This window comes from Mytilus californianus, unplaced genomic scaffold, assembly GCF_021869535.1.
Source record: "Mytilus californianus isolate M0D057914Y unplaced genomic scaffold, xbMytCali1.0.p SCAF_2, whole genome shotgun sequence".
Taxonomy (NCBI): domain Eukaryota; kingdom Metazoa; phylum Mollusca; class Bivalvia; order Mytilida; family Mytilidae; genus Mytilus; species Mytilus californianus.
This window is the reverse complement of record NW_026262668.1, coordinates 117,096,386-117,124,048: the sequence shown is the minus strand read 5'-3', so window position 1 is coordinate 117,124,048 and position 27,663 is coordinate 117,096,386. Positions and strand designations below refer to the sequence as shown.

General features: G+C 33.7%; 1 protein-coding gene across 1 annotated transcript in view; it reads right to left on the bottom strand.

Moving 5' to 3' along the window:
* Positions 1–7,274: 7,274 nt before the first annotated feature.
* Positions 7,275–27,663, bottom strand: part of LOC127728636 (sec1 family domain-containing protein 2-like) — a 49,914-nt gene continuing 29,525 nt past the window's right edge. The window contains exons 10-16 of the mRNA XM_052236163.1: positions 24,965–25,174; positions 22,304–22,397; positions 20,095–20,158; positions 19,286–19,388; positions 15,534–15,686; positions 11,085–11,217; positions 7,275–7,394 (exon numbers count right to left, since the gene is read on the bottom strand). Coding sequence (XP_052092123.1) covers positions 7,311–7,394; positions 11,085–11,217; positions 15,534–15,686; positions 19,286–19,388; positions 20,095–20,158; positions 22,304–22,397; positions 24,965–25,174 — 841 coding nt within the window. The 3' untranslated portion in view covers positions 7,275–7,310. The remainder of the gene's footprint in view (positions 7,395–11,084; positions 11,218–15,533; positions 15,687–19,285; positions 19,389–20,094; positions 20,159–22,303; positions 22,398–24,964; positions 25,175–27,663) is intronic.

Below are 27,663 nucleotides of genomic sequence, written 5' to 3'. Positions count from 1 at the left end.
CAGAATCCTCTGGTTTTATCCATTTGAATGCCTTAAAAAAATTTGCCCATTAACCCCCATTTTTCTTTTTATAAATCTTGTACATGTATAATTATAAGCCATCTGTTAAAGTCTTATAAAATCTTTGTTATTTTTTACAGCAGATTCCATTGAGTGTGTAGCCAAAGGTAATATCTTTGGTTAGCTTGCTTGATAGCTGAACCGTGAAGTCATTGTTAGGTTAGGTAAACTACCCTACTTTAAGAATAGACTTGTCCGACAGAAAACCAATCGATCTGTCTGTTGGGCTATGTTACTTCGAAAGGAGGGTAGTATACCTGACCTAATAATGACTTCACGGTTCAGCTAACAAGCAAGCTAACCAAAGATATTACCTTTGGCTACACACTCAATGGAATCTGCTGTAATAGTTTTTGAGAACTTAAACTTGTCAATGATAAAGCAATGAAAAATCAAGAGAGAATATTTTCCCGCCAAAATTTCAATGGCTAATATCTCGAAAACAAGCACACGGACCTATATTTTTTTTTCGCTCTTTTGGTTCCTTTGTAGCGTTGTCGTTTCTTTATTATGGATTCTTGTTTGTCGATGTGTTATTTTTAGGTAGCGTAAATTACGTAAAATCCATGTTCAAATGGCACAAAGAAAACAAACCACAACACAAAGTCCCAATTCAAATCACAATGTAATCTGTTAAATGTATAATATCAGTTTAACATAATAAAACAGCTTAACAATAATCCTGATTTCACTAACACAATATCACTGTCCTCTCGTTCTCTAACTATCCTCTCAACTCTTCTAACTAGCTACCTATCTCTATCACTTCTGATCTCTCTCGCTTCCCCTTATATACAAAATTACAGGCGGTACCCCGACGGTTCCAAAGGTGGGGTACCGGGCGGTTCTAAAGATACCGGGCGGTGAATTTAAATAAATTAGACACCGTTCAGATAAATAAAATAGCGGGCGGTGCCCTATTGAAATGTAATTTAACTCAAACGTATTAAAAGAAAGACATCTTACATAATAACAAATTAAACTGTCAAACTAAAATCGCTACAATCCCCCCAACTAGCAATTGAAATTCCTATTTCAATCTAGTAAACAAAACTAGGCTAATCACTGTACAGTTACATAATCCAAAACACGCTCAATATAGCTCAACTCAGGTCAATGTTGTATGTTCGCTCTAACATGCATAATAAAGTTATAACAGCAGATCCTAACACTTTCAAATCACCACCACTAGCTGTGACGAACCTACTATCTAATGTGTTATTGGAATAATTTCCCGGGGGTTCCAATATTTTATTCAAAGAATTGTCCGGCGGTTCCAATGTTTTATTCAAAGAATTGTCCTGCGGTTCCTTGATTGGTATCTGTTTCTGTAGTTTAATTTCATGCATTCCCAACAATGTACTTGTATGTCCAGTTTTCCCATCAGGGTCAGCAAATTCACTACCATTTTGTAGCAATACCCTTTTAAATTCATCGGCTTCTTTAATTGAAAGATTCTGTATACCGCTTTGATACATCTTTTCCATATATCGAGGAAACATTTTATTAGACGAATTACGATGCTCTACAATATCACAAACATCTTCATTTTCATCTTCTACCTCAACAGAATTGCCGATATTTAAAACTGGTACAAATACAGCAATATGTATTTATTGAACAACATAATATCTTTACTGGTTGGGTTAAACAAACTTGCCTAACCATACCTTGAGATGAATCAACTAGTACTCTAGCGCTGGTCCATATTTTGTCATGAAATGGAATATTTCTACCACTTATTTCAACAAATTCCCATTGACATCGAAAGGATTGGATAAAATTTTCACCAAGCAAATTATTTATTACTCCTCCAACAATAATTGGAAATTGAACACAAAATTCATCAAATCACTAGTTGTGATGAACCTGGTATCCAATGGTCCTAGCATAGGTCTACTATCAGGCAAAATATTTCGGTAGTTTTCTTTTGTTATGAAAGTACATCTAGCAGCAGTATCGATCTTGCAAGTCATTGCTTATCCTTCTATTTACTATCTACCATCATACCGACTTTTCCATATATTTTCGATAACACAGCTACGTACGTTATTTTGTCCAACATCATCTGACAATAATTCATTGTCCATGTGTTCCTCTCACAGGTAAACAAACGCACCATCACTTAACTGTTTAGGTGTTATGTGATACTCAGGAGTTAAATCTTGGTCTATTATGTGATCCAAGTCAAGCTCCATATCACCCCCGTCAGTTTGAGTGGAACGTGTCGTCCTCCGTTTACCCAAGGTACACTCCTTTAAACTTCTGCTAAGCCACCAGGTACCGTCGGTCGGAGCAGGGCCTATTGCTCCGACCGGTTGTCGTTTAACTGCTGGATGGTACCACCACTGTTCTGAGCGGTGTTCACATCTGGTACCGTCTGTTTTGGCATGTTATGATTGGTTGAATGTGTCTTACTCCAACAGTACTCTCTTGTGTGTCCTCTTTTCCCACAATTCGTACACTGTCTATTTCTTTTGTTTTTATATCCTTGGTTGTCCATATGACTCTCGGAATAACTGTTCTTCTTTAAATTCGGTTCATGGACATCACTTTCTTTTTCCACTGTATATACATTATTTCTCCTGTTAACCTTATTCACATTTCCTTCATTTATTCGTATACATTCTTCTTGCATGGCACTTGAGACAGCTTCCTGAAGTGTCTTAGGCTTAGTTCGCCGTATGAACATGCGGAACTCCTCTGACTCGCCGCAAGCGTCAAGAAACGATCTGATACTATTTTCCTGGACAAGTTCTGGATGAGATGGATATGCGCGCCTGTACAAATCTTCAATAGATTGACCCAAATCTCTAAACGATTCACCAGGTTTCCTTCTTCTTAGTTTTGCCTCTGCAAGGTAGCTTTCTTTCATGTTTGAATGTCCAAACCGTAACTCCATCTTATTTATTAAACTCTCCCATCTCATTTGTATATCTGAAGACAATCCGTGTACGTATGTTTCTGCCTGTCCTCGTAAGGTAGTAAAGAACACTAACCTTTTTCTCTCTTCATTCCACGCATTTAGTGTCGCAATGTTTTCAAAGTATCGTAAAAAGTCTGCTAGCACATCATCGTTACTGCCACTAAATGTTCTCTTTACCTGAACTTCGGATCGGTTAACTTGCAAAGGTGATGATGAGTTCACCGGTACAGTCTTTCTATTGTCTCTAAAATGTGGAATGTTCTGGTCGAAGTTCAATTTCTGACGTACGGTATCGGTTGGCCTTCTTCTGTCTTCATTTTGGTTGTCAAAGTGTTTGAAACGTCTCGAGGTTTCATCTATGAATAACTTCATAATTACCGAAACTAGAAATGTTATCAGTAGAGTAACCACAAATAGTATAACATTTTGCTTCAGCCAACAAACAATGTCATGAAAAGGAAATGTTACAGAAAACCATCCGATCACAAGTATCAAACTTAAGATAAACCAAATCCATCTAAGAACGAATTTCTTCCATTTATGATCAGTTCCGGCTGTATTAGCATTTTGTTGTCTGTGGTTCATATCAGACATTGGTGTGCTCGAAATAAAAGATTCATCCTTCCAATTATTGCTACCGTCGAAACCAACCCACATGTTAGTTGTCGGCACCGTCGGCAATGTGGTCCCAGGGACCGTCCGGTTTGCGGTTCTGGAATCTCCCGGTGTCCTTGGAATGGAATCAGGTACCGCTTGAAATTCCTGAGTTGGTGAAAATAATCCTGATGAATACGGACTTCTGTTCCTAAAGTTTTGTTCTCCAGAAACAGTCTGCTCTTCTCCAACGTTCGTAAAATCCATTGGATAAATATTATAGTCAGTTCTATTTCGATCCATCTCCACTAATAATAAAACACAACTTGTACTGAAAATTCTAACATGTATCCAAATAGTTTAAGTCTCACTGATATTCCAACAATTATCTTCATTACGAATCTATAAAACTTTGTGTATGGCTATCCCACCGCTGCCACCATTTGTAGCGTTGTCGTTTCTTTATTATGGATTCTTGTTTGTCGATGTGTTATTTTTAGGTAGCGTAAATTACGTAAAATCCATGTTCAAATGGCACAAAGAAAACAAACCACAACACAAAGTCCCAATTCAAATCACAATGTAATCTGTTAAATGTATAATATCAGTTTAACATAATAAAACAGCTTAACAATAATCCTGATTTCACTAACACAATATCACTGTCCTCTCGTTCTCTAACTATCCTCTCAACTCTTCTAACTAGCTACCTATCTCTATCACTTCTGATCTCTCTCGCTTCCCCTTATATACAAAATTACAGGCGGTACCCCGACGGTTCCAAAGGTGGGGTACCGGGCGGTTCTAAAGATACCGGGCGGTGAATTTAAATAAATTAGACACCGTTCAGATAAATAAAATAGCGGGCGGTGCCCTATTGAAATGTAATTTAACTCAAACGTATTAAAAGAAAGACATCTTACATAATAACAAATTAAACTGTCAAACTAAAATCGCTACACCTTTATTAATCCCCTATCAATATATACTAGTGTTATGAAAAGCTTGTTATTTTGAAACTGAGTAGCGAACTTCCTTAAGTTGGTTATTTCTGATTTATATTTAAAAGCAAATTATAATGATATGGTAGGAGATACACACCAAACAGGATGTGTAAATTATTATATAATAAGTATTGTGCAATAGCAAGAAATTTTCAATTGCACAGTATTGCACAATAGCAAGAAATCTTCAATTGCACAGTATTGCGCAATAGCAAGAAATCTTCAATTGCACAGTATTGCGCAATAGCAAGAAATATCCAATAGCACAATATTGTGCAATAGCAAGAAATTGTCAATTGTACAGTATTGCGCAATAGCAAGAAATATTCAATTGCACAGTATTGTGCAAAAGAAGATACTTCGTATAAATTGCTTATTTCTTGATCAATTTCAATGGGGTTTTATTCTTGAATTCTTGTGGTCTTTAATATGCTGAATCTAACCGTGTATTAAGTTTTTGGATTTTGGGCCCCGTTTTTAAATTGGTCCACATTGAGGTCCAAAGGGTCCAAAATTTAACTTTGTTTGATTTCATCAAAAATTGAATTATTGGGGTTCTTTGATATGCCGAATCTAACAGTGTATTTAGATTCTTAATTTTTGGTTCCGTTTTCAAATTGGTCTACATTAAGGTCCAAAGGGTCCAAAATTAAACTTAGTTTGATTTTAACAAAAATTGAATGTTTAGGGTTCTTTGATATGCTGAATCTAAACATGTATTTAGATTTTTGATTATGGGCCCAGTTTTCAAGTTGGTCCAAGTCAGGGTCCAAAATTAAACTTTGTTTGATTTCAACAAAAATTGAATATATGGGGTTCTTTGATATGCTGAATCTAACCATGTATTTAGATTTTTGATTTTTGGGCCCCGTTATCAACTTTGTCCACATTGAGGTCAAAAGGGTCCAAAATTAAACTTTGTTTGATTTCATCAAAGATTGAATTCTTGGGGTTCTTTGATATGCTGAATCTAACCATGTATTTAGATTTTGGATATTGGACCATAATAGGTGAATGTCCAATTTAAAATTTTTAAGTTCTTAGACCACATTCATTCTGTGTCAGAAACCTATGCTGTGTCAAATATTTAATCACAATCCAAATTCAGAGCTGTATCAAGCTTGAATGTTGTGTCCATACTTGCCCCAACTGTTCAGGGTTCGACCTCTGCGGTCGTATCATGCTGCGCCCTGCGGAGCATTTTATTGTTAATTTTGTGGGTAAAGGGAAACCACAGATTTAAATGTTCAATGATGTATAAATTTTCTACAGTCTTGTATACAAACTTGTGCAAAACCTCAAAATCAAATATCCATAAAATACAATTGTTCCTCTATCCACGAAAATTGCTACTCAATAAATGAATCCACAGTATTGGAATTTATCCCAAAAAAGGTATTTAAAACATAAGTTTTCTATGCAAATGTCATTAACAAATAATGATAATGTAATAGTTGCCCTTGGATTTTTGTTTGTATAAATACATTTATTTACAAAGTAGTATGCTTTTGTTGTTAGTTCTTCTCTGAGACTACTGGAATTATTTAAACAAGACTTTGCAGAAATGATGTAATGAATGTACTTTATAGTTAATCATTGTTTGGTTATGATCCAATGAAAATCTTATCTGTCTTTGATTCTTATAGGTCATTGTAAAAAATCTTCATCTCTAAAAATTTATTATTTGAAAAATTGTGTGCTTGATGAATTGAATACCCTCTACAAACAATCCTTATTTAATGGTGGTCAGATGGCATTGATGATTTGAAGACCCTAAACAAACAAATTTTATTTAACGGTGATGAGGTGGTAAACATGGCAGCCTCAGCGACACATAGGTGACATTGAAAATTTACATTTTCAATCTCTTTAACTACAGGGCAAATTTCAACCAAACTTGACAAGAAGAACCTCTACAAACAATCCATATTTGGTTTCTAATTTGATGAAAAACATGGTCGCCAGTTTGTTTAAAATCAAAAGTTACATTGGCAATTCACGATAAATCTATAATTTGAAGTAATTAAAATCATTTCAATTTTAAACTGTTGCATTCCATAAATAGTTCTTGATGTTTTTTTTAGAAAAACAGTAAGAAACTTCATGAAGTAAATGTGATGAAACTGTCAATACAAGTCTGTTGATGATTTGAATCTAGTATGAATAATTTTGACAGTTTGAAAAAAGAAGCCAAACTTAATTTCAAGTCATCTCAAATGACCAAAGTTGTGTGAAGATATTCCATATTCTTGTCGCCAGAGGCAGTCTTTGATGCTTAGGCCAATTTTAAAAATCACAAACAGTTGTCATGATTTCAGCAGCTTTGGTGGTCTGGTGGTCAAATGCTCACTTTAAGTGTAGGAGGTTGTAGGATTGATTCCCAGCTGTAACCAATCAAGGACTTGAAAAATTATACTACTGCTTCTCTGCTAAGCACACAGCATGTAAGAATAAGAACAAAGATTGGTTGGTTGATTCAAAGTCAGAATATGTCAGGGTAAGGGTGAAATGTCTTCCTGTTTAGCATTACCTTGTGAACTAGCATGGCTAAACATGTCTGTCTAGTGCAAAGCATGGTTCATAACACATCAATATGTTCTCGTCCTGATGTGCATATATTGTAATATTTTATTCTAAATGTCAAACACCCACCCATCCATCCATCATTATGAGTTCATTCAAACAAAACATTTACAGAGTTAAATTATTCATTTATTGCACAATAATCAGACCCTGTTGATTCTATCTTGACATAATATTGAAGTCACAATGTCTTCTGGCTTAACTAGTCTTGTACTTCCAACAAGTACCTGAAAATAAAAAGGATTTCTTTGTTGTTATTTTGAACAATACTTGCACATCCCTACTTAACTATAAACTGTAGATAATATCTACAAGACACACTGCTAAAAAAAAAAGAAGAAACAAGCATTCTGTGAATATTGCCTGGCAATACATAGTCCCCTACCGGTTAAAAATTCCTTGAACTGGAACAAACTGCTAACTTAATCTATAACTTATCATGGTGTAAACTATATAACAAATATCAAGTCAATATCTTCAATCATGACAAAAAAAAAAATGTGGAAAATTGATTATTTGAGTGAATTTTCTAAGTTCAAGGACCATAACTCTGCACAAAATCATTAGACCCTAACAAAATTTGAACTTGATCTGTTACTTGTCAAGTTGTCATGATAAAACTATTTACCAATCATCAAATCAATATCTTCAAGCATGACCAAAAAAAGTGCGGAAAACTGATTATTTGAATGAATTTTCTAAGTTCAAGGACCATAACTCTGCACAAAATCGTCAAACCCTAACAAAATTCGAACTTGATCTGTAACTTGTCATGATAAAACAATACACCAAATATCAAATCCATAACTTCAAGCATGAAGAAAAAAAGTGCGGAAAACTGATATGCGGGACTGATGGATGGACAGACCGACAGAGTGCAAACCAAAAGTCCCCAACGACTTTGTCGATAGGGAACTAACAAAAGAGGGTCGAAATGGGGGACCTTCATGACGAATAATGGTAAAAATTCTGGCAAAATGACGTTAACAGTAATTTTTGGTGCATGACGATAAAATGTACACTTTCTTTTAGACGATAAAAAAATAAAGGTAATGATAATTATTTGAAGCCTCTGACGAATCAGGGTAAAATTTTAACCAATTTGTAAAATTTTAACCAATTTGATGCTAACGGTAGCTGAAAATGACCGTTTGACGACAGACAGTAAAGGACATTCCTACCCTCACAAAAGGGGGCAATTAAAAATCATAACTCCAATAACTAGAGGCTCTCAAGAGCCTGTGTCACTCACCTGATTCTACTTTTGTTTTGGAAATCATGTAAAAATAGATTAAAATCATAACAGATACCCTAATAATGATTGAGGCCAAATTTGGTTTTTACATGTTTAATATCATCTTAAATGATGGATCAGCTACAAAGTAACAACACTTGGTCAACACCTCATAAGGAACATTCATGCCATGTTTGGTTTCATTCCATTCAGTGGTTCTCTAGAAGAAGTTCAAAATGTAAAAAGTTAACGATGACGACGGACGACAACAACGGACGCCAAGTGATGAGAAAAGCTCACTTGGCCCTTTGGGCCTGGTGAGCTCAAAACAAGTTACCATGGGCAAACAAGATTTCAACAAATAGACAAACAACAATAACAAATACTACACAGAAAACTAAAGATTGACCCACACAAACTCCACCAAAACTGAGGGTGAACTCTGATTGAGGTTCCTGAAGAGTCAGCAGTTCCTGCTCCAGGTGTGGGAACCATCATGTTACTCATTCAAGTGAACAATATATGAATGTATTTTTATTTGGTCAAAGTCTAGATCTGTGACATTGTGGACATATCTATCTTTACCTGTGATATTCCCTCTGGTAATTGGCAACAAGCAAGAACATTAATATCATTTAGGGCATTCATAAGTTCTTAGCCAGACAACACTTTGTATATTTGAAAATATGAACTATAAATTGTGACCTTAACCTTGTCGAAAAATGGATTAAAGAGGATACAAATAAAATTCTAGATATGGGTATACATTAATGAGACTTTTAACCAAGACAACTAGAAGTTAACATACAATACAGTCTGCAACAAAAGCAGGCGTCTACCAAGAATCCAGAATTTATTTTGCGCAATTTCAGTCATTTGTTGAATACTTGAATGTTGGGTCATTTTTTTAAGCTGAAGAATTCATACAGAATGTCACAATATAATTGAATCTATATTAAAGGTTTTGTTGCATGAACTGTATGAAATTTCAATCCTGTTTTTGTAAAAAAAACATTTTATGAATAATTTGTGGAATACATCAGTCTAAAAGTGCAATAATTTTAATGACTTATAATTGCAATTCCTTAGGAATCAACCATGCTACTTTTGATTTTAAGAAAATAAGATTAAATCAGAAGTTGCAAATTGATTATAAATCACAAATGATTTTCAGATTTACGATGCAGGTATTTTTCTGATCAATGTTTTTTCAGAATCATACTTTTAAAAGTATTTGATATGAATGATAATTGTTTTACTCATTTAATTCAGCATAAAATTAACAGGCAATTTACTATTATGTGTCTAATCTTATACTGGGTAGTAAGAGGGGGACACTTGCATACATGCATAATGCACAGTAAATATCAGCATGTTTAGCATGTGAAAAGTTCTTTTTTCTTAATTATCGATAGCATTTGCTGAATAAAACGTTTTTAATTGGTCAATATTTTCTGCTGTCAGGTGTCAACACAGGTAAAAATGATCAGTGAGCATAAACCTGATATCCTGTGAGGCATTAAATGTGTAGGGCCCTGTAGATTATCCTACAATTAGGAATGGTAGTCTTATCATCAGATAAGAATTGCGAAGGTAAAAGGGCGTTTAAAATTATGTCTGATCTGGTAAATTATTTTTTTGACTGAGAGCTTTAAAAACATTTCAGTTGTTGCCCATTCAGAACAAGTCATAAATGGCAAATATGACTGCTTCCATACCCTTATTCTATTCAATAATGTCAAGCTCTAAATTGCTCTGAGTCTAAGAAAGTTGTAAATAAATTTAACAGAGACTTTCAAATGTCTACCATCAGAACACACATATTTAACACATATTCAGGAAGAGTATTCAATAGGAAATTGACATTTGTATATATATACCTTAATAAAAGAATTCTAAATACAGCTGACAAAGTATTACCTGTGATGTAAGTTTTAGTAATGCACATGAAGTATTACCTGTGATGTCAGTTTTAGTGATGCACACAAAGAATTACCTTCGATGTAAGTTTTAGGGGTGCACACAAAGTATTACCTGTGATATCAGTTTTAGTGATGCACACAAAGTATTACTTGTGATGTAAGTTTAAGGGGTGCACACAAAGTATTACCTCTGATGTCAGTTTTAGTGATGCACACAAAGTATTACCTGTAATGTCAGTTTTAAAGATGCGCACAAAAGTATTACCTGTGACGTCAGTTTTAGTGATGTACACATAGTAGTACCTGTGATGTCAGTTTTAGTGATGCACACCAAAGTATTACCTGTGATGTCAGTTTTAGTGATGCACACAAAAGTATTACCTGTGATGTCAGTTTTAGTGATGCACATGAAGAATTACCTGTGATGTCAGTTTTAGTGATGCACACAAAGTAGTACCTGTGATGTCATTTTAGTGATGTACACAAAGTAGTACCTGTGATGTCAGTTTTAGTGATGCACAACAAAGTATTACCTGTGATGTCAGTGTTAGTGATGCACACAAAATAGTAGCTGTGATGTCAGTTTAAGTGATGAGCACAAAGTCTTACCTGTGATGTCAGTTTTAGTGATGCACACAAAGTCTTACCTGTGATGTAAGTTTTAGTGATGAACACAAAGTATTACCTGTGATGTCAGTTTTAGTGATGAGCACAAAGTATTACCTGTGATGTCAGTTTTAGTGATGAGCACAAAGTATTACCTGTGATGTCAGTTTTAGTGATGAACACATGTCTTTTATTTGTTTTAATTCTGTAGAAGTTACACCTCCAACAACAAATAAGATTAGCAATGGATGGTCACTGGGGCGTGGTTTACTCACTGTCCTAAATAATCTGTCAAAAGAAATACAAAAATAATGTTTAGGCCACACCAATTTGATTAATAGTTCTTTGGACAAAAGCTCCAAAAAATATGGGGCAAGCGAGCGAATGTTTTTTGTTTTTATACATTTCTTGAAAATGAGTTTTTTTGAGGCGAGTGCTCTACAAGTGAAGCAAGCAGTATAATTTTTTTTTCAAATTGTGTGATTTAGAAGTTGTACAATTTATGAACATGTTATAACTGGGTTATTTCATAGAAAAACGAGGAGCAACAGATGCTCTAATGCATTTGATTTATTGGTGCCTTTTCCATATCAGACTTACTTGTCTCACTGTGGTATAGTTAATTTTGGTTATTTTCTTCAAGTAAGCTTTGTCTGTGTGAATTTTCATTCAAATCCATATATATATTTAGGAAACATAGCAGATGCAGTTTTACAAGAGGAAGTATGTTAGTTAGGTAAATAACACATGTTGAATAAAACAAGCATTCTGTGAGTATTGCCTGGAAATACATAGTCCCCTACCAGTTAAAAAATCATTGTACTGGAACAAAATGCTAACTTGATCTATAACTTAACATGGTGTAAACTATATAACAAATATCAAGTCAATATCTTCAAGCATGACCATAACTCAGCGCAAAATCGTCAGACCAGAACAAAATTTGAACTAGATCTGTAACTTGTCATGATAAAGCAATACACCAAATATCAAATCAATATCTTCAAGCACGAAGAAAAAAAGTGTTGAAAACTGATTTGCCGGACTGAAGGATAGACAAACAGACAGACAGACAGAGTGCAAACCTAAAGTCCCCTTCGTCTTCGTTTGTAGGGGCTTAATTAAATTATGTGTATGTATCCTAAAAATGCCCCTGAAAGATATTTGATAATTGTTTTCATTGTATGGTAATGATTGTTTATTGTTGTAGTTCAGTGTTTCTGTTGTTCCGTTGTTTTCCTCGGTTTTAGTTTGTTATCCAGATTTGTATTTGCTTTATCGAATTATGACTATCGAACAGTGGTATACTACTGTTAACTTTATTTATTGGCTGCTTGACATCCAGTTGGAACTATTTATGCCTATTTAGGATCAAAATAATAAGTGAGGTGAATATTTCGTACTTTGTACTAAAACAACATCCTGAGTAAGATAGTTATATTGATATACATGTGGATCCAAATGTATTAAAATATTCCCTTAAAATACCTGTCACCCTATTCACATGCTTTTTTCTTACTGAGCAAAATACTCTTTCCTTTTGCTCCTAAAAGCTGTAATGCATTTAATACTCTTCAGCTTGACTAGAAGTGGTTGAAACCAATTACACACCCCTAATTATTATGAGCATACCAATCACAATACGGCATCACCTTGGTCTCGTTAACGTTGGAACTCTTAAAATTCCCCCCAACAAAAGAAGAGTTCTGTTTGCATGCCAAAAGACTAACAAGGGGATATGGGGTAACATCAAATACTTCTGTGATTTTTTAAAAAGTTCATGGGAATTTACAATTCATTTCATCAAAAAGATAGATAGGTCTATGCCTGTTGAAACAAGGATGGGTGTGACGATGGTTCTAACAAATATTGATGTGTTTGTAGTCATCTAACGAAAGATTTTTAATTTTTGCATCCTAGAACAGGTCTTTAAAGGTAAAACGAGAAGCATTTTGGATAACTGTGTGTTCAATAACTACTTGTCCATGGCAATGAATGACACAACTGCATGTTGGCATTCCAATTTTTGACCTTTTATTTACAAATCCATTTATCATACGTGCATTTTAAACGATAAGAGCATTATATTCAACAGAAAAGTGTCTATGTGAAAAAAAATTTCAAGGAGAAACTAATTTTGGAGCGGCATGCGGATCAAATATTGGCGGAAGCGGTAATTCATTTTTTTTATTGAAAAGTTAATTTCTCAAAAACAGGAGCGAGAAAATCCAAAGAACTATTAATCAAATTGGTGTGGCCTAAAATCAGTCTATCAACACAATCTGTGAAAAAAATAAAAAATCTTTTTTGGGGACCTTTATAGCTTGCTGTTCGGTGTGAGCCATTGCTCCATGTTGAAGGCCGTACTTTGACCTATAATGGTTTACTTTTACAAATTGTGACTTGGATGGAGAGTTGTCTCATTGGCACTCATACCACATCTTCGTATATCTATTAACAAACAAAGACAAGCAACTATGAACAACACATGGTCCTGATAGTCTGAATGGGTATAGGCACAAAATGTGTGCGCAAACCTCCGCTTTGCCTATCTAGACCATATGTTATATAACTAAAAACACATAATGCAGCTACCAACAGGATGAACACTGGCTTTAACAATGAAATAAAAAACAGTACAAATTTGGAAATCATGGTCAAAACATGCTTGCAACTACAGGAAGCTAGCTAATTATAAAGTCGTAACAGCTGTTGGCTGGTTTAGCAACAATAATACCTATAAAATTATTCCTATCATTGTCAAACTGAGAACTTTGTAATCATTGCAACTTAAAAATCAGACAATCACAGGTTATCATCAAGGCTTATTCAGGGAAACTTTTAAAATCGAGAAAAAAATTATGTTGAAATAGCACTGAAAAGCGATGGACTGCTGGATTTTTTTTTCCACAATTTAGCCTAAAAATGAATCATGATGAAGTACATCCATAAGAAATAATCTGTGAACAATTCATAAACTGGCAAAAAATAAGGACTTAAACATGATTGTTTAATAATATAACACTTGTATGTATCATAATAAAATTGAGAATGGAATCATGTATATTACACATTTTAGATGTAAAAAGAGCAGAAAAGAATGGATTTTATTCTCTGTTCCCATGTCTAATATATTATTGTTTAATGTAGGATGTAAAAAAAATTTTTTTTGTACTTCAAACAGGGATTAACAAAACAAAATAAATTGCTTCGCTGAGCGCAGCTGGATACAACCGCAGAGGTCTAACCCTGAACAGTTGGGGCAAAAATGGACACAATATTCGCGCTTGATACAGGTCTGAATTTGGATTGTAATTAAATATTTGACACATAATAGGTTTCTGACACAGAATAACTGTAGTCAAAGAACTTAGAATTGGTTATATGATTTGAATTTATATTCAATTTTTTGCTTTTGTGCAATACACTATGCTGTTGCAAATTGACTCCCCCCCCCCCCAAAAAAAAAATTTACCCCACTTTTTTTTGCTTTTGTGCAATACACTATCCTGTTGCGAATTGACCACCCCCCCCCCCCCCCCCCCCAAAAAAATCCCCTCCCCCTTTTTAAAAAAAAATATTTGAAGAAATTATCTTTTTAATTTCTGAAATCTGAAATGTAAAAAAATTGTACCCCTATCACAATTTTCTTTTTTACCCCTCGGCCCATTTTTTTTTTCACCCCCCCCCTCCCATAATTACCCATTTAAATACATCATAAAAGTCTTAAAATAGAAAATGACATACATAATCATGGCTAAAATTAATATATTAAATATTCCTCAATCAGCATTTTTAAATAGTAACTTCTAAAAATAAATTGACAGCTAATCACCTTAAGACAATACAACATTTCTTTATACTTAATTTAAAAGCAGTAAGGGAGGTAATCTAAACTAACATTGTACTTTTTTTTAATTGTCCATTAACCAGGAAACCCTTGTTTTCCCCCCTTTTTTACCCCTAATTCCTAAATGGTTTGAGCCATAACCCCCCAAAGCCAATCCTAACCATCCCTTTGTGGTATGGAAACTTGTGGTATAATTTCAGAGAGATCCATACACCTTACCACAAGTAATTGTCTGGAAACTAGAAAAATGCTTATTTGGGCCACTTTTTGGCCCCTTATTCCTAAACTGTTAGGACTATAACCCCCAAAATCAATCCCAACCTTCCTTTTGTGGTAATAAACCTTGTGTTTAAATTTCATAGATTTCTATTTACATTTACTAAAGTTATTGTCCGGAAACCAAATGTCTTTAGACGACGCTGACGATGCTGACACCAACGACGACGTGATACTAATATATGACCGCAAAATTTTTTGCGGTCGTATAAAAATAAATGTCTTTTTTTTTTTAAGTTGATACAATTCCATTAATCAAATCTTCAAAATTTATGTGTTTCTAGGACATGAGTAAAAGAGACAAAATTTGAAATGATCCTAAAAACATAATCACTTAATATTTTCGGTTGCAATCTTCAAATTTATTTTTGCCCCAAACAATAGAAAATGAATAATTTCACTTCATTTTGTCATTTCACTGAAGTAGTCTTACATGTTCCAAATAATATTGTATAATTGCTTGTAAAGTTGTCCTCACCCAAAGCCAGACTTCAAAAGATCACCAAATCCTGATGATTTCAGCTCAACATCAGGAAGTTCAGGTTTGCTGGGATCAAACATTACATTTATCAGCTGTTTAAGTAATGGCATCAGCTGTGATGGTCCTAAAGCACTTTCCTCACATACAGAACTACAATGAAAACGAGAATAAAGAACAGTAATATAGAAAGTTACTTAATACAAGGTATAACAGGAATCAATACCACACAGTACAACTGACCACAGACAGTTAGTAGGAAAGATAAAAAATCCACTTACATATGAGGACAATTATTTACTTTTCAGGGGAGCCAGGGGGATATTTTTGGGACAAAACAATCTTCACCTGTTGCTACCCCTGGTTAATTATGTTCCCTGAATATTTTTCACAAGCATACAATTGATACTTTGTCCATTGTTCTGTCTGTATCAATACATGTGACAAATACATTCCAAATGGTAACTTGAGTTTCTCTTTGACTTGCTTGTTTGCAATTCAACTTGTATAGATGGATGATAAAGGGAGGGTGAAGGAGCCTATTGATATATAGAAATATATGGTACAATCTGTCATTTCTGAGTGATTTCATAAGGTTCAATTGTTGGATTTTAATCATACTTATTCAAGGGGTTATTAGTAGAAAAGGAAAGCAGCCGATCTATTTAAAGGTCAGTTTGGTAAAAAGTCAAGGTCACACTTGCTAAGAATAGCTGTAAATAGTATGAAATTCCTCAAATTGTGCCTTTTTAGATGAAAATCTCTAAAATATGGATTTTAATTTTCTTGAATATTTTTATTTGGCATTCTGTTTCTAGATATTCAAATTTTTATACTCCCAGGAGCATATAGCCTTTATTTAGTCACATTTCTTTTTTTATAATAACTTAAGTATCCCATTACTGATTGCAACACATTACTCATGTGACAAATTACCCAATATAGTACATGCCTTCTTTGTTTGTCCATGCATACTATTTTGAACCCTTGAAATAGACAGACTATAGATGGTGCTCATTTTTGTTTTCTCTCAATAAATGTGTGGTTCAGGAAGCATCTGCTGGCAGAGTCAACCTTTTACTTGTTTTAATTTATTTTGTGGCCCTCTCCCTGTCAGCAACCATATATGATCTACTAACAACTTCCCTAGCCAAGGATTATGATCCAATCCCCTCCTCTTCACCCTTGGCATATTAAGTGAGAATTTGTGATCCACGAGGTGATGATTTCCATTGGATGCAGTTGTAACTAGCTGCATTCAATCGAAAAGGCCTTTAAGATGTCATGTGTAAATATAGAAAATGTAAATTAAAAATTGCCACGTGCAGATTGTGCAACACATCTTTACCCCCAAAACATAGGGCATTATTTAATGACACTTTTGAAGTTCTTAATCAACTAATTGAAGCTTGTGGATATGTACCTCGAGTAGATGTTGGAATGTTAAAGTATATATGTGGTTTCTGCTTTACGTAATTGTCAACACTAGTCATTTTTACACCTCCGAACCAGTCCGAACTAAAGAGTACAAGTGCTGTGATTGGTCAAGTATGATGTAGTCAGGGTGGGCATGCCTTCTTTCTATCACTAGGTGGCACTAGGCTGTATGCAGAAATACTGACTTGATCTGCCATGTTTGAAGAGGAGGGGATCGGATCATAACCCTTGGCAAGGGAAGATGATCTACTTATAGACTTAGGGCTTTTAATGAACAAGAGTGCACACGCTGAATTGTCTCGCCTTCTATACTGACCAATGATTTTATGTTGATAGTCCTACATATAAAGTTTTACTGCAAGTATCACATTAACATTTATGATCCAAGAAAATGAGGTCAAGGTCAGATAAACCAAGCTGGAAATACATGTACACCTATAATACAATCATTCCATACACAGAGTATAGATGACCTATTGTATAAAAGAAACAGACCAAACCATGGAAATTCTATATTGACCAATGAACCATGAAAATGAAGTCAAGGTCAGATGAACCAGGGGCGGATCCAGCCATTTATAATAGGGGGGGTTCCTAACCCAGGATAAAGGGGGGGTTCCAACTATATGTCCCCATTCAAATGCATTGATCGTCAAAAAAAAAATGGGGGGTTCCAACTATATGTCCCCATTCAAATGCATTGATCGTCAAAAAAAAAATGGGGGGTTTCAACCCCCGGAAACCCCCCCCCCCCCCGATCCGCCACTGTGAACTATGCCAGACAGACATGTACACCTTAAAATCATTCCATGCATCAAATATAGTTGACCTATTGCTTATAGTATCTAAGAAATAAAGTTAACCAGGAAAACTGAACATTGACCAATGAACCATGAAAATGAGGTGAAAGTCAGATGATACCTGCCAGACAGACATATACACCTTACAATCATTCCATACACCAAATATAGTTGACCTATTGCCTTAAGTTTAAGATAAACAGACCAAAACACAAAAACTTAACATAAGCAATGAACCATGAAAATGAGGTCAAGGTCAAATAAAACCTGCCAGACTGACATGTACATCGTAAAATATTTCCATACACCAAATATAGTTAAGCTATTGCATACAGTATTAGAAAAACAGACCAAAACACAAAAAGTAAACTATTACCACTGAACCATGAAAATGAGGTCCAGGTCAGATGACACCTGCCAGTTGCACATGTACACCTTACAATCATTACATACACCAAATATAGTAGACCTATTGCTTATAGTATTTGAGAAATGGACTTGACCACGAAAACTTAACCTTGTTCACTGATCCATGAAATGAGGTCAAGGTCAAGTGAAAATTGTCTGACAGGCATGAGGACCTTGCAAGGTATGCACATACCAAATCTAGTTATCCTATTACTCATAATAAGAGAGAAATTAACATAACAAAACATCTTAACTTTTTTTCAAGTAGTCACTGAACCATGAAAATGAGGTCAAGGACAATGGACATATGACAGACGGAAACTTCACATCATAAGGCATCCATATACAAAGTATGAAGCATCAAGGTCTTCTACCCTCTGAAATATTAAGCTTTTAAGAAGTTAGCTAACGCCGTTGCCACCGCCTAATCACTATCTCTATGTCAAGCTTTCTGCGACAAAAAAGTCGCAGGCTCGACAAAATTTGAGAAGGGGGGTTGTTAGATAGAACTTTTTCCAAGATTCATCTCTTATTCAAAAGGGAATCAAAATACATTGTTTAGTCCAAAACAAATCACTAATGTATTATTATGTAAATTTCTGACCAACCTCCATTCCATTTCTAGCCTTTTATGTAGAATCAGTATATAGCTATGGTTAAAAACTTGGAATTTAGAATTAATTGAAGTAAGCCAAACATCATTGTTAAGCCATGTAGGTAATTGTGGTTGCGAAATTTGACATGAATTTATATTGGAACACCATCATTGTTAGAGCTGAAAGTAATTTTGAGATACCCTGTGCTGTAAAGGGTTCATGCAGTTGTTTTCATTTCAATTCATGGTGAGCAAGTCTGGCAGACTGTGTTGCTAATATGAAACTGAGCTCTATATGTAATTCTGTGGCTGTTTACTTGGGAATTTTCATTCCTGCAATAACTCCAGAGATTATTTTTATATGGAAGTGATGATTCCAACGATTTAATAATACTTTCTGGACAACTACAATGGTATAATAAGCAAAGTTATCAAGTCTTGCTAATAAATGGTATAAATAATGAGCAAAGTTATTTTTACTTTTCCTTGCTATCAGAAAAAAAAATGTTTACCTGAATTGTTTAAGGTTGTCCCTTGCAGATGATATAGCTATGAACTTCTGCCAAGCATCATCAATGATGGCTGTTACTACTTCTTCATTTATTGTATCACCAACTGTAAATCACAAATAAAATCAAGTCAAAACAAATATGTGCTATTTTATAGCTTACTGTTGTTTTGTCACTTGTGTTTTTACAAATACAACCAGCTGTTTCAAATTTAAAAGCTTTTCTCATGAAGTTATTTGTATCTATTTGCAAAATTATATATGAGAAATATTGATTAAAAATCCTTTATGAAGCATGAGGAACAAATTGTAGTTAAATTTTCATGGCAAAAAGAGAACATTGATGAAAATTATTTCCCCTTTAATATAAGTTGAAAATTTAAAGAGTTGATTAAGTAAAACAAACAAGAATATGTGTGTTGTCATGCTAGGCACCCCCCACTTGTTATTCAAAGTAGCTGGAAACAGGAAGTATGTGTCTGACAGATCAGAAAAGCACAAACCCATTACAAGTCATCAATGTTGAGCTGCTGATCAAATATGAAGTTATTCTGATCAGTATAGGTATCTGACAGATCACACATTACAACTGATCACTGTCAAGCTGGTGACAAAATATGAAGTCATTTTGATTGGTGGTTTCTAAGACATGTGTGATAAAAACATGTGTTGGATGAAAGAACATACAGGCAATATAGTCCACACTAAGTGGGAGTATAATAACTTTTCAAACCTCCAAACCCCATTAACATTCATCTTACTATGAGAAATATTTGCTCAACATTAAATATTAGACATAAAGCATTAACAAACCAATCTGCTGGGTCAATGGTGGCAACGCATTCTTCTCTTTCAAAATATACTTCACCAAAACAGCCTAAAACATGATTACTTCTATTTTTTATTCTTGTTTTATACAAATATTATTGTAACTGAAAAAGCTAACCTTGATCAATGTGACTCAATTATAACATTTTATAATATCTACATGTAGAAAACCTAAAACCTATAAATGCAGTTTTTATATCATACATGGTCTATAATTACCACCATAGAAATTAGGACATGTGCCACAGGGTGATATTTTGAAGAATAGCATTCAGTGTAAAAAAGCTTGGAAAGTTCTCAAGCAAAAGTTTTTTATGCCTAGGGGCATAACGTTTTTCGGTCTGTCCGTCCTTCCGTCTGTTCGTTCGTCCGTCCGTTTGTTCGTCTGTCTGTCTGTCCCGCTTCAGGTTAAAGTTTTTGGTTAAAGTTTTTGGTCAAGGTAGTTTTTGATGAAGTTGAAGTCCAATCAACTTGAAACTTAGTACACATGTTCCCTATGATATGATCTTTCTAATTTTAATGCCAAATAAGAGTTTTGACCCCAATTTCGCGGTCCACTGAACATAGAAAATGATAGTGCGAGTTGGGCATCCATGTACTATGGACACATTCTTGTTGTCAATTGTCATAGTTGATACTAATCAAAATGTAGGAACAAAAACTCAATGATACCAGGCTTATAATTGTGTAGGTCAAACAGCCGATATGTCTACAATAGACTCATCAGTGATGGTCAAATCATAAAAGTTAAAAGGCCAAAAATACCTAAGTTCCACCCTTGAAAACTGGAGAAAAAAATTACTCCATATCTATGCTTATCTTCAATCAGTGTTAGATAACGAAGCAAAATTATTTCAATATTTAATTAAAATTGTTTGAGTTAAAGATGACACAAACTAGGTATCAGGGCTTCCAAAACGGTGGTATTGTCCTGACTTGTCCGATAAATTATATTTATGACTTGTTGTGCCGAACCTGAAACGGATATTTAATGTGCGTTTGACATTTTAACATAATTCAGAAAAAAATTGAAGTTTTTGCGATCTTTCTAATCTTAACTTTGGTCTTAAACAGCCACATTTCCGGTCATTAAAGTGACATGGGGATTAGTACTATCAAAACAAACCCTACTTTAATACCATCTCATAACAATCGAGGTTAATTAGTTGTCTAAGAGTTGAAATTTACCTGACAGGTAAACTAATATGTACCGGACAGTGATTGGTCTATTTAATGTTATTTTCATATATTTCAGCGGTTGCATCTAATGAATTTAGTCAAAAAGATTTAGATTATCAAAAGTATGTAAATAAATATGATTTGAAAAAAAATTTAAAAGGATAGTTGTAATGGCTTTAAACATAAAATTGTCAGAACCATGTTATTTGAGCAGTACACTTGTGCGCATTAGCATTGATACCTTTATCTTACATTCATTTCAAGTATTTTCTTACAAGAAATAACATTGAAAGAGCTACTTAAACTCAAAAGTGCTTTGTAAACGTATACAAATTTTACATAATTATCTGTCTCTGATCCGTGTTTTACCATTGTCAAGTCAACATCGGGTATAAGAAAATGTGCCTTCTAAAACCAAATGTTTCTGACAATGAAATTTTGCACAAATAAAGATTCTCAGGCAGATATTGGTACGCTAATGTGGCAAACTTCGAAGGATGCACTGTCAATTTAACAGTTTATGTCAGTATATGAAATTTGTATAAAAAAATCAAGTTTAATATCGTTTTTATTACAATCATTGTTTATATGATGCCCAACTGATTATCACGACTGCCTTTTGTTACTTAGTCTGAAGGGATCAAAATCGAGATAAGACAAAAATTTTTGGAAGCCATGCTAGGCATCTCTATATATAGAATTCAATAACAATAGTCTTCATAGGATTTGTGAGAAACCACCCTATTTTGGATATTTGTCAAATTCGTACTGACAATGTTTCACTACTTTTCAAGTCATCATCTTCATTCTGCAATGAGTTTACATTTGTATTCATATATCATTTCTCTGATGAGAGTAGAAATTGGCCTTTTTTCAAGATTTCTCAGGAATAATGTTTGTTCTATTTTGCTGATTTTACCCTAGCTTTGAAGAGCCCAAAATAATTTTTGAAAAAGTCAATTTACATATCAGAAGAACAAGTCTGCATTGAGTTTTGTCAACTGTTAGTTCTCACCTTAACTTGTTCTTCTTTATCACTCACAATCCTGGTCCCATACACAGAATAAACAAACATAATTAGACAGAATATATCATCTAATGTGCAGGACCTGTAAATAAACAGTTCAAATAATAATAGTATTTGTAATTTGTATATTTTACAATTCTTTTAGTCTATATATATATATATATATATATATATATATATACCATAAATATTTAGTCACATGTTATTTTCTGAATTTAACATTACTTTGACTATTCTGTACTTTTACTGTATACATATAATCCAACAATGTTGAAATAATAAAAAAGTGCAAAGGGATCCACAGAACCCTGTGTGACACCAGCGGTTGCTGCTGTTAGTGTAAAAGTATAATGGAGTCCATTTATCAGTAAAATACAGAATTAAAAACAAAATTAACAAACTTTTTCTTTAGATGCTATTTCTTGATGTATATATCAGCCTGGCTTTAAAATGTACTCCACTGAAGAGACCAATTAAAATACAGATTCTTTGTCCACAATTCACTTACAAGAATCTGACACCAGTCTGTTTTACTTTCTGCTTTGAAGACCTTATCAGGATCTTCCAGTTTTGTTGTGATAATTACACACCTTCAAAAATTAAGAGGCAGAAATTTCATACGTTGGGCCACACCAATTTGATTTGTAGTTCTTCGGACAAAAGCTCCAAAAAATATGGGGCGAGCGAGCGAAATTTTTTTTATTGTATTTTTTTCTTGAAAATGAGATTTTATGAGGCGGGTGCTCTACAAGTGAAGCGAGTGGTATAATTTTTTTTTAAATTGTGCGATTTAGAATTTATGTACATGCTAAAACTTGGTTACTTAATAGAAAACGGAGAAGAAACGTGCTCTTATGTATATAATTTGATGAATTGGCACATGAACCATACCAACTTTCTTGTCTGGCTGTGGTTTAGTTAATTTCGATTATTTTCGTCAAATAAGCTTTGTCTGCGTGAATTTGCATTGAAATTCATGCATGTTTATATATTAAGGAAGCATAGCAGATGCAGTTTAACAAGAGGAATTATATTAGGTAAATGACATTTGTTGAATAAATTTAAATATATGTATGTATCTAAAAAATGCCCCTGGAAAATATTAAATATTTTTTGATATAATTGTGTTCATTATATTAATATATGGTAATGATTGTTTATTGGCTGCTTGATGTCCACTTGGAACTATTTATCCATACTTACTAATGATCAACATAATGAGTGAGGTGAATATTTCAACAACATCATGAGTAAGATAGTTATATTGTTATGCATGTAGATCTCAATGTATTAAAATATTCCCTTAAAATACATATACCTGTCACCACATTCACATGCATTATTCTGACAGCAAAATACTCTTTCCTTTTGCTCTTAAAAGCTGCAATGTGTTTTAAACTCTTAGCTTGACTAGAAGTGGTTGAACTAATTACACATCCCTAATTATTATGAGCATACCAATCACAATACCACCTCTTTGGTCTCGAAAGTTGGAACTGTTAAATTTTCCCTTACCAAAGAGTTCTGCTTGCATGCCAATAGACTAACAAGGGCATATTGTCATGGGGTTTCATCAAAATAAGATAAATCTGTGATTTTTCTAAGATTCATGGAAATTTAATATTAATTTCACCCAAGATAGATAGGTCTATAAAATAAGAAACATTGTAGATAAATTTGTACATAACAGCAGCCGGTGTTTCAAAAATCCACGTAGCAAATCTGAACAATATAGACCCTCCACATAAACAGTCATTCTTTGTAAGAACAATGTTTTATTGGAATAGACTACCAAATAATCTCGTGTGTGCCAAGACAATTGAGAGCTGTAAAACTTCGGTTGCTCTCACATCGTTGGACTAATTTTCCATCACCTCTCTTCTGTTGCCATTGATGCCATATCCTGGTCTTGCAAAGTACTTATTCAGATCTATGTCTGTTGAAACAATGATTAGGGATGACGATGGTTCTAACGAACATTGATATAATCGTGGTCATCTAAAGACAGATTTTTAATATTTGTCTCCTAGAACAGGTCTTCATAGATAAAACTAGATGCATTTCAGATAACTGTGTGTTCAGTAACTAATTCTCAACGGCAATGAGCTGACACAACTACATGTTTGCATCCCGATTTTTGACCTTTTATTTGCAATTCGATTCATCACATGTGCATTTGAATCGATCGGAGCAATATATGCACAAGAAAAACGTCTATGTGAAAAAAAAATTTCAAAGAGAAACTAAATTTGGAGCGGCATGCGGTCCAAAAAATTGCGGAAGCGGTAATTATTATTTTTTTATTGAAAAGTCAATTTCTCAAAAACAGGAGCGGGAAAATCCAAAATACTATTAATCAAATTGGTGTGGCCTTGACATACTATTTATCAGAACAGGAAGAAAAACAGAGTAATGTCAGATCCTTTTAAATCAAGCACAGGATCTGTATTTCAATGAGATTGTCTACTAAAGAGAACACAGCTGACTTGATTGAAGTTTTATTTCAACATTGTTGTAAGTAAAGGTTACCAAAATTCTTAGTAAACAAGCATTTGATAATTTGATATATCATAGAGAAACTTTTGGATTTTCTTTGGTAGTCCTTGTTCTAAAGTTAATTAAATTTTGTTAAATTAAAATGTGTTTAACCTGTCAGTTGTTGACTTTTGTGTCTCTGTGATAACAAGTCTGTGTATCTCTTCTAAAGGATCTGTCTCATCACTGTAACCCTGTATTAACAGTTTCTCAATCCCTGAAAGATTGTCTAATTGTTGTTGTCTGTGACTTTTTAACAACTGGAAGACTGCCATAGAAACTTGTAACGTATTGATGTGTTTCAGAATCATATCATATTTCCCCCTGAAAATATAAAATGAATCATCACTAAGCTCATTTTCCCCCCAAGTTATTTTTGTTCAGTAGAAGGATTTTGTTATTAATGAAGCTTCCCTGTGTGATTTTATCTTTCAATGTCATTTTATAAATGTAATAACGTTTATCATCATTGTGTCTCTTACTCGAGTTAATACCACATTTGTGTCTCTTTTGTATTAGCCATTACTAAAGGTGATCTGGGTCTGTTAATATTGTTGTCAGTAAATATTTTTACTGAAATATGCAAAATATAATATAAAAATTCGTAAGGGTTCCGCGGAACCCAGTGTCTTGCCTACTTTTGCTGTTAATCGCAGACTCAACAAAAATGAGGAAAAAAATTAATAAAAATATTCCTCTCTATACTATCTTTTCATTGTAAGTAGCTTCTGTCCAAGTTTGGTAAAAATCCAGGATAGATTATGAATCTAATAAATGTTTAAAAAACTTAAACTGCAGACTGTATGTAATGTTAACTGGAAGAAAAACTAAGTCCATTTATAAGTAAAATACGGAAAAAATGGAACAAAATTTTAACAAAATTTCCTTCTAGATACTAGCTTTTAATCATAAACATGCTTCTGTCCAAGTTTGGTACAAATCCAAGATAGTTTAAGGAAGTTGTTAAAATTTTAAAAACTTTAACCACAGAGTGAATGTAATGTTTCCTGGCAGAAAAACTAAGTCCATTTATAAATAAAATACGGAAAAAATGGAATTTTTTTTTTTACAAAATTTACTTCTGGATACTATCTTATGATCATAAACAAGCTTCTTTCCAAGTTTAGTAGAAATCCAGGATAGTTTAAGAAAGTTATTAAAATTTCAAAAACTTTAACCACAGAGTGAATGTAATGTTTCCTGGCAGAAAAACTAAGTCCATTTATAAGTAAAATACGGAAAAAATGGAATTTTTTTTTTACAAAATTAACTTTTGGATATTATCTTATGATCATAAACAAGCTTCTGTCCAAGTTTGGTAGAAATCCAGGATAGTTTAAGAAAGTTATTAAAATTTCAAAAACTTTAACCACAGAGTGAATATTTGTGGACGCCGCCGACGACAACGACGACGCTGACGGAATGTAGGATCGCTATGTCTCGCTTTTTGACAAAAGTCGGAGGCTCGACAAAAATGTTATAAATCTGCATCAATCTTTATTTATACTAATGATTTTATTTGTTTTGATTATTTCTCTTCACATAACTTTGTTTTCTCCTATATAACCAAACAAAATAAAAATAAGTGAATTTTGCATATCCTTGAAAAAAGCTTACTTATTCTTGTAATTTTTGAATAATTTGATAAAATTACATTTAGGTAAAGTATGAGAGGATTCTTTTGATTTCAGTGTGAAGAGCCCCAAACAATGCTACATTTATTTACAAATGAAAACATAAAGCATACAAAAGTGGAATAAAGGATTTGTATTGACCAGGGCTTCCAAAATTATTTTTAGCCAGCCGGACATTTTATATATTATTCCGATTTTAATCCCTTAAGACAAAATAAACAAAAGGCAATTATGGTTTTCAGTTGCCAAGTTGGCCATCCCAATGATTGACATTTAAAAAAACGATATTAAACTTTCTTTGATTCAAATTCCAAGTTCTGACGTAAACTGTTAAATTGGAAGTGCATCATTCGAAATGTGCAACATCAGTGTACTTATATCTGCCTTAGACTCTTTATTTGTGCAAAATAACGTTATCAAAAACTTTACTTTCGTTTTTAAATCTGATACCGAATGTTATCTTGACACTGGTAAAACATGGACCAGAGACGGATACGTAAATTCCGTGTACGTTTGCAAAGTAAGTAGCTCTTTCTACGTTATTTCTTCAAGAAAATATTCGAAATAAACGTGAGATAAAGGTATCAATGACAATGACATGTGTACTAGTTCAAACAGAGACATGTCTCTGGTTCAAACAACGTGGTTATGACGATTTTTCATTTTCACCTTTTTAATTTTTTCATCAAATCATATTTGTAAACGTATTTCTGATAATTTAAATCTTTTTGACTAAATTAATTAGATGCAAACCGCTGAAATGTAAGAAAATAACTTTGAATAGACCGATCAATGTCCGGTTCAAAATAGTTTCCCTGTCACCTGAACAGGTAAATTTCAGCTGTTCGACAACTAATTAACCTTGATTAAAATAAGAAGGTATTAAAGTAGGGGTTGTTTTGATAGTACTTAATGATCATGTCACTTTTATGACTGGAAATGTGTGGCTGTTCAAGGCAAGAGGTTGGGTCAAAAAGATCGTGAATTATGTTAAAATGACCGTCTCTTAAGAAAGCCTTGAAAACTAAAAAGTAGATGACCGTTTCATGCTTTGCCCAGCCGGACTTTTGCCGGACATTATACAAATGTCCGGAATATATGACCGTTTTGGATGCCTTGGTATTGACCCTAAATCTTAACATATAGTTATCAAACTGATATTATGATTTGAAGAAAAAA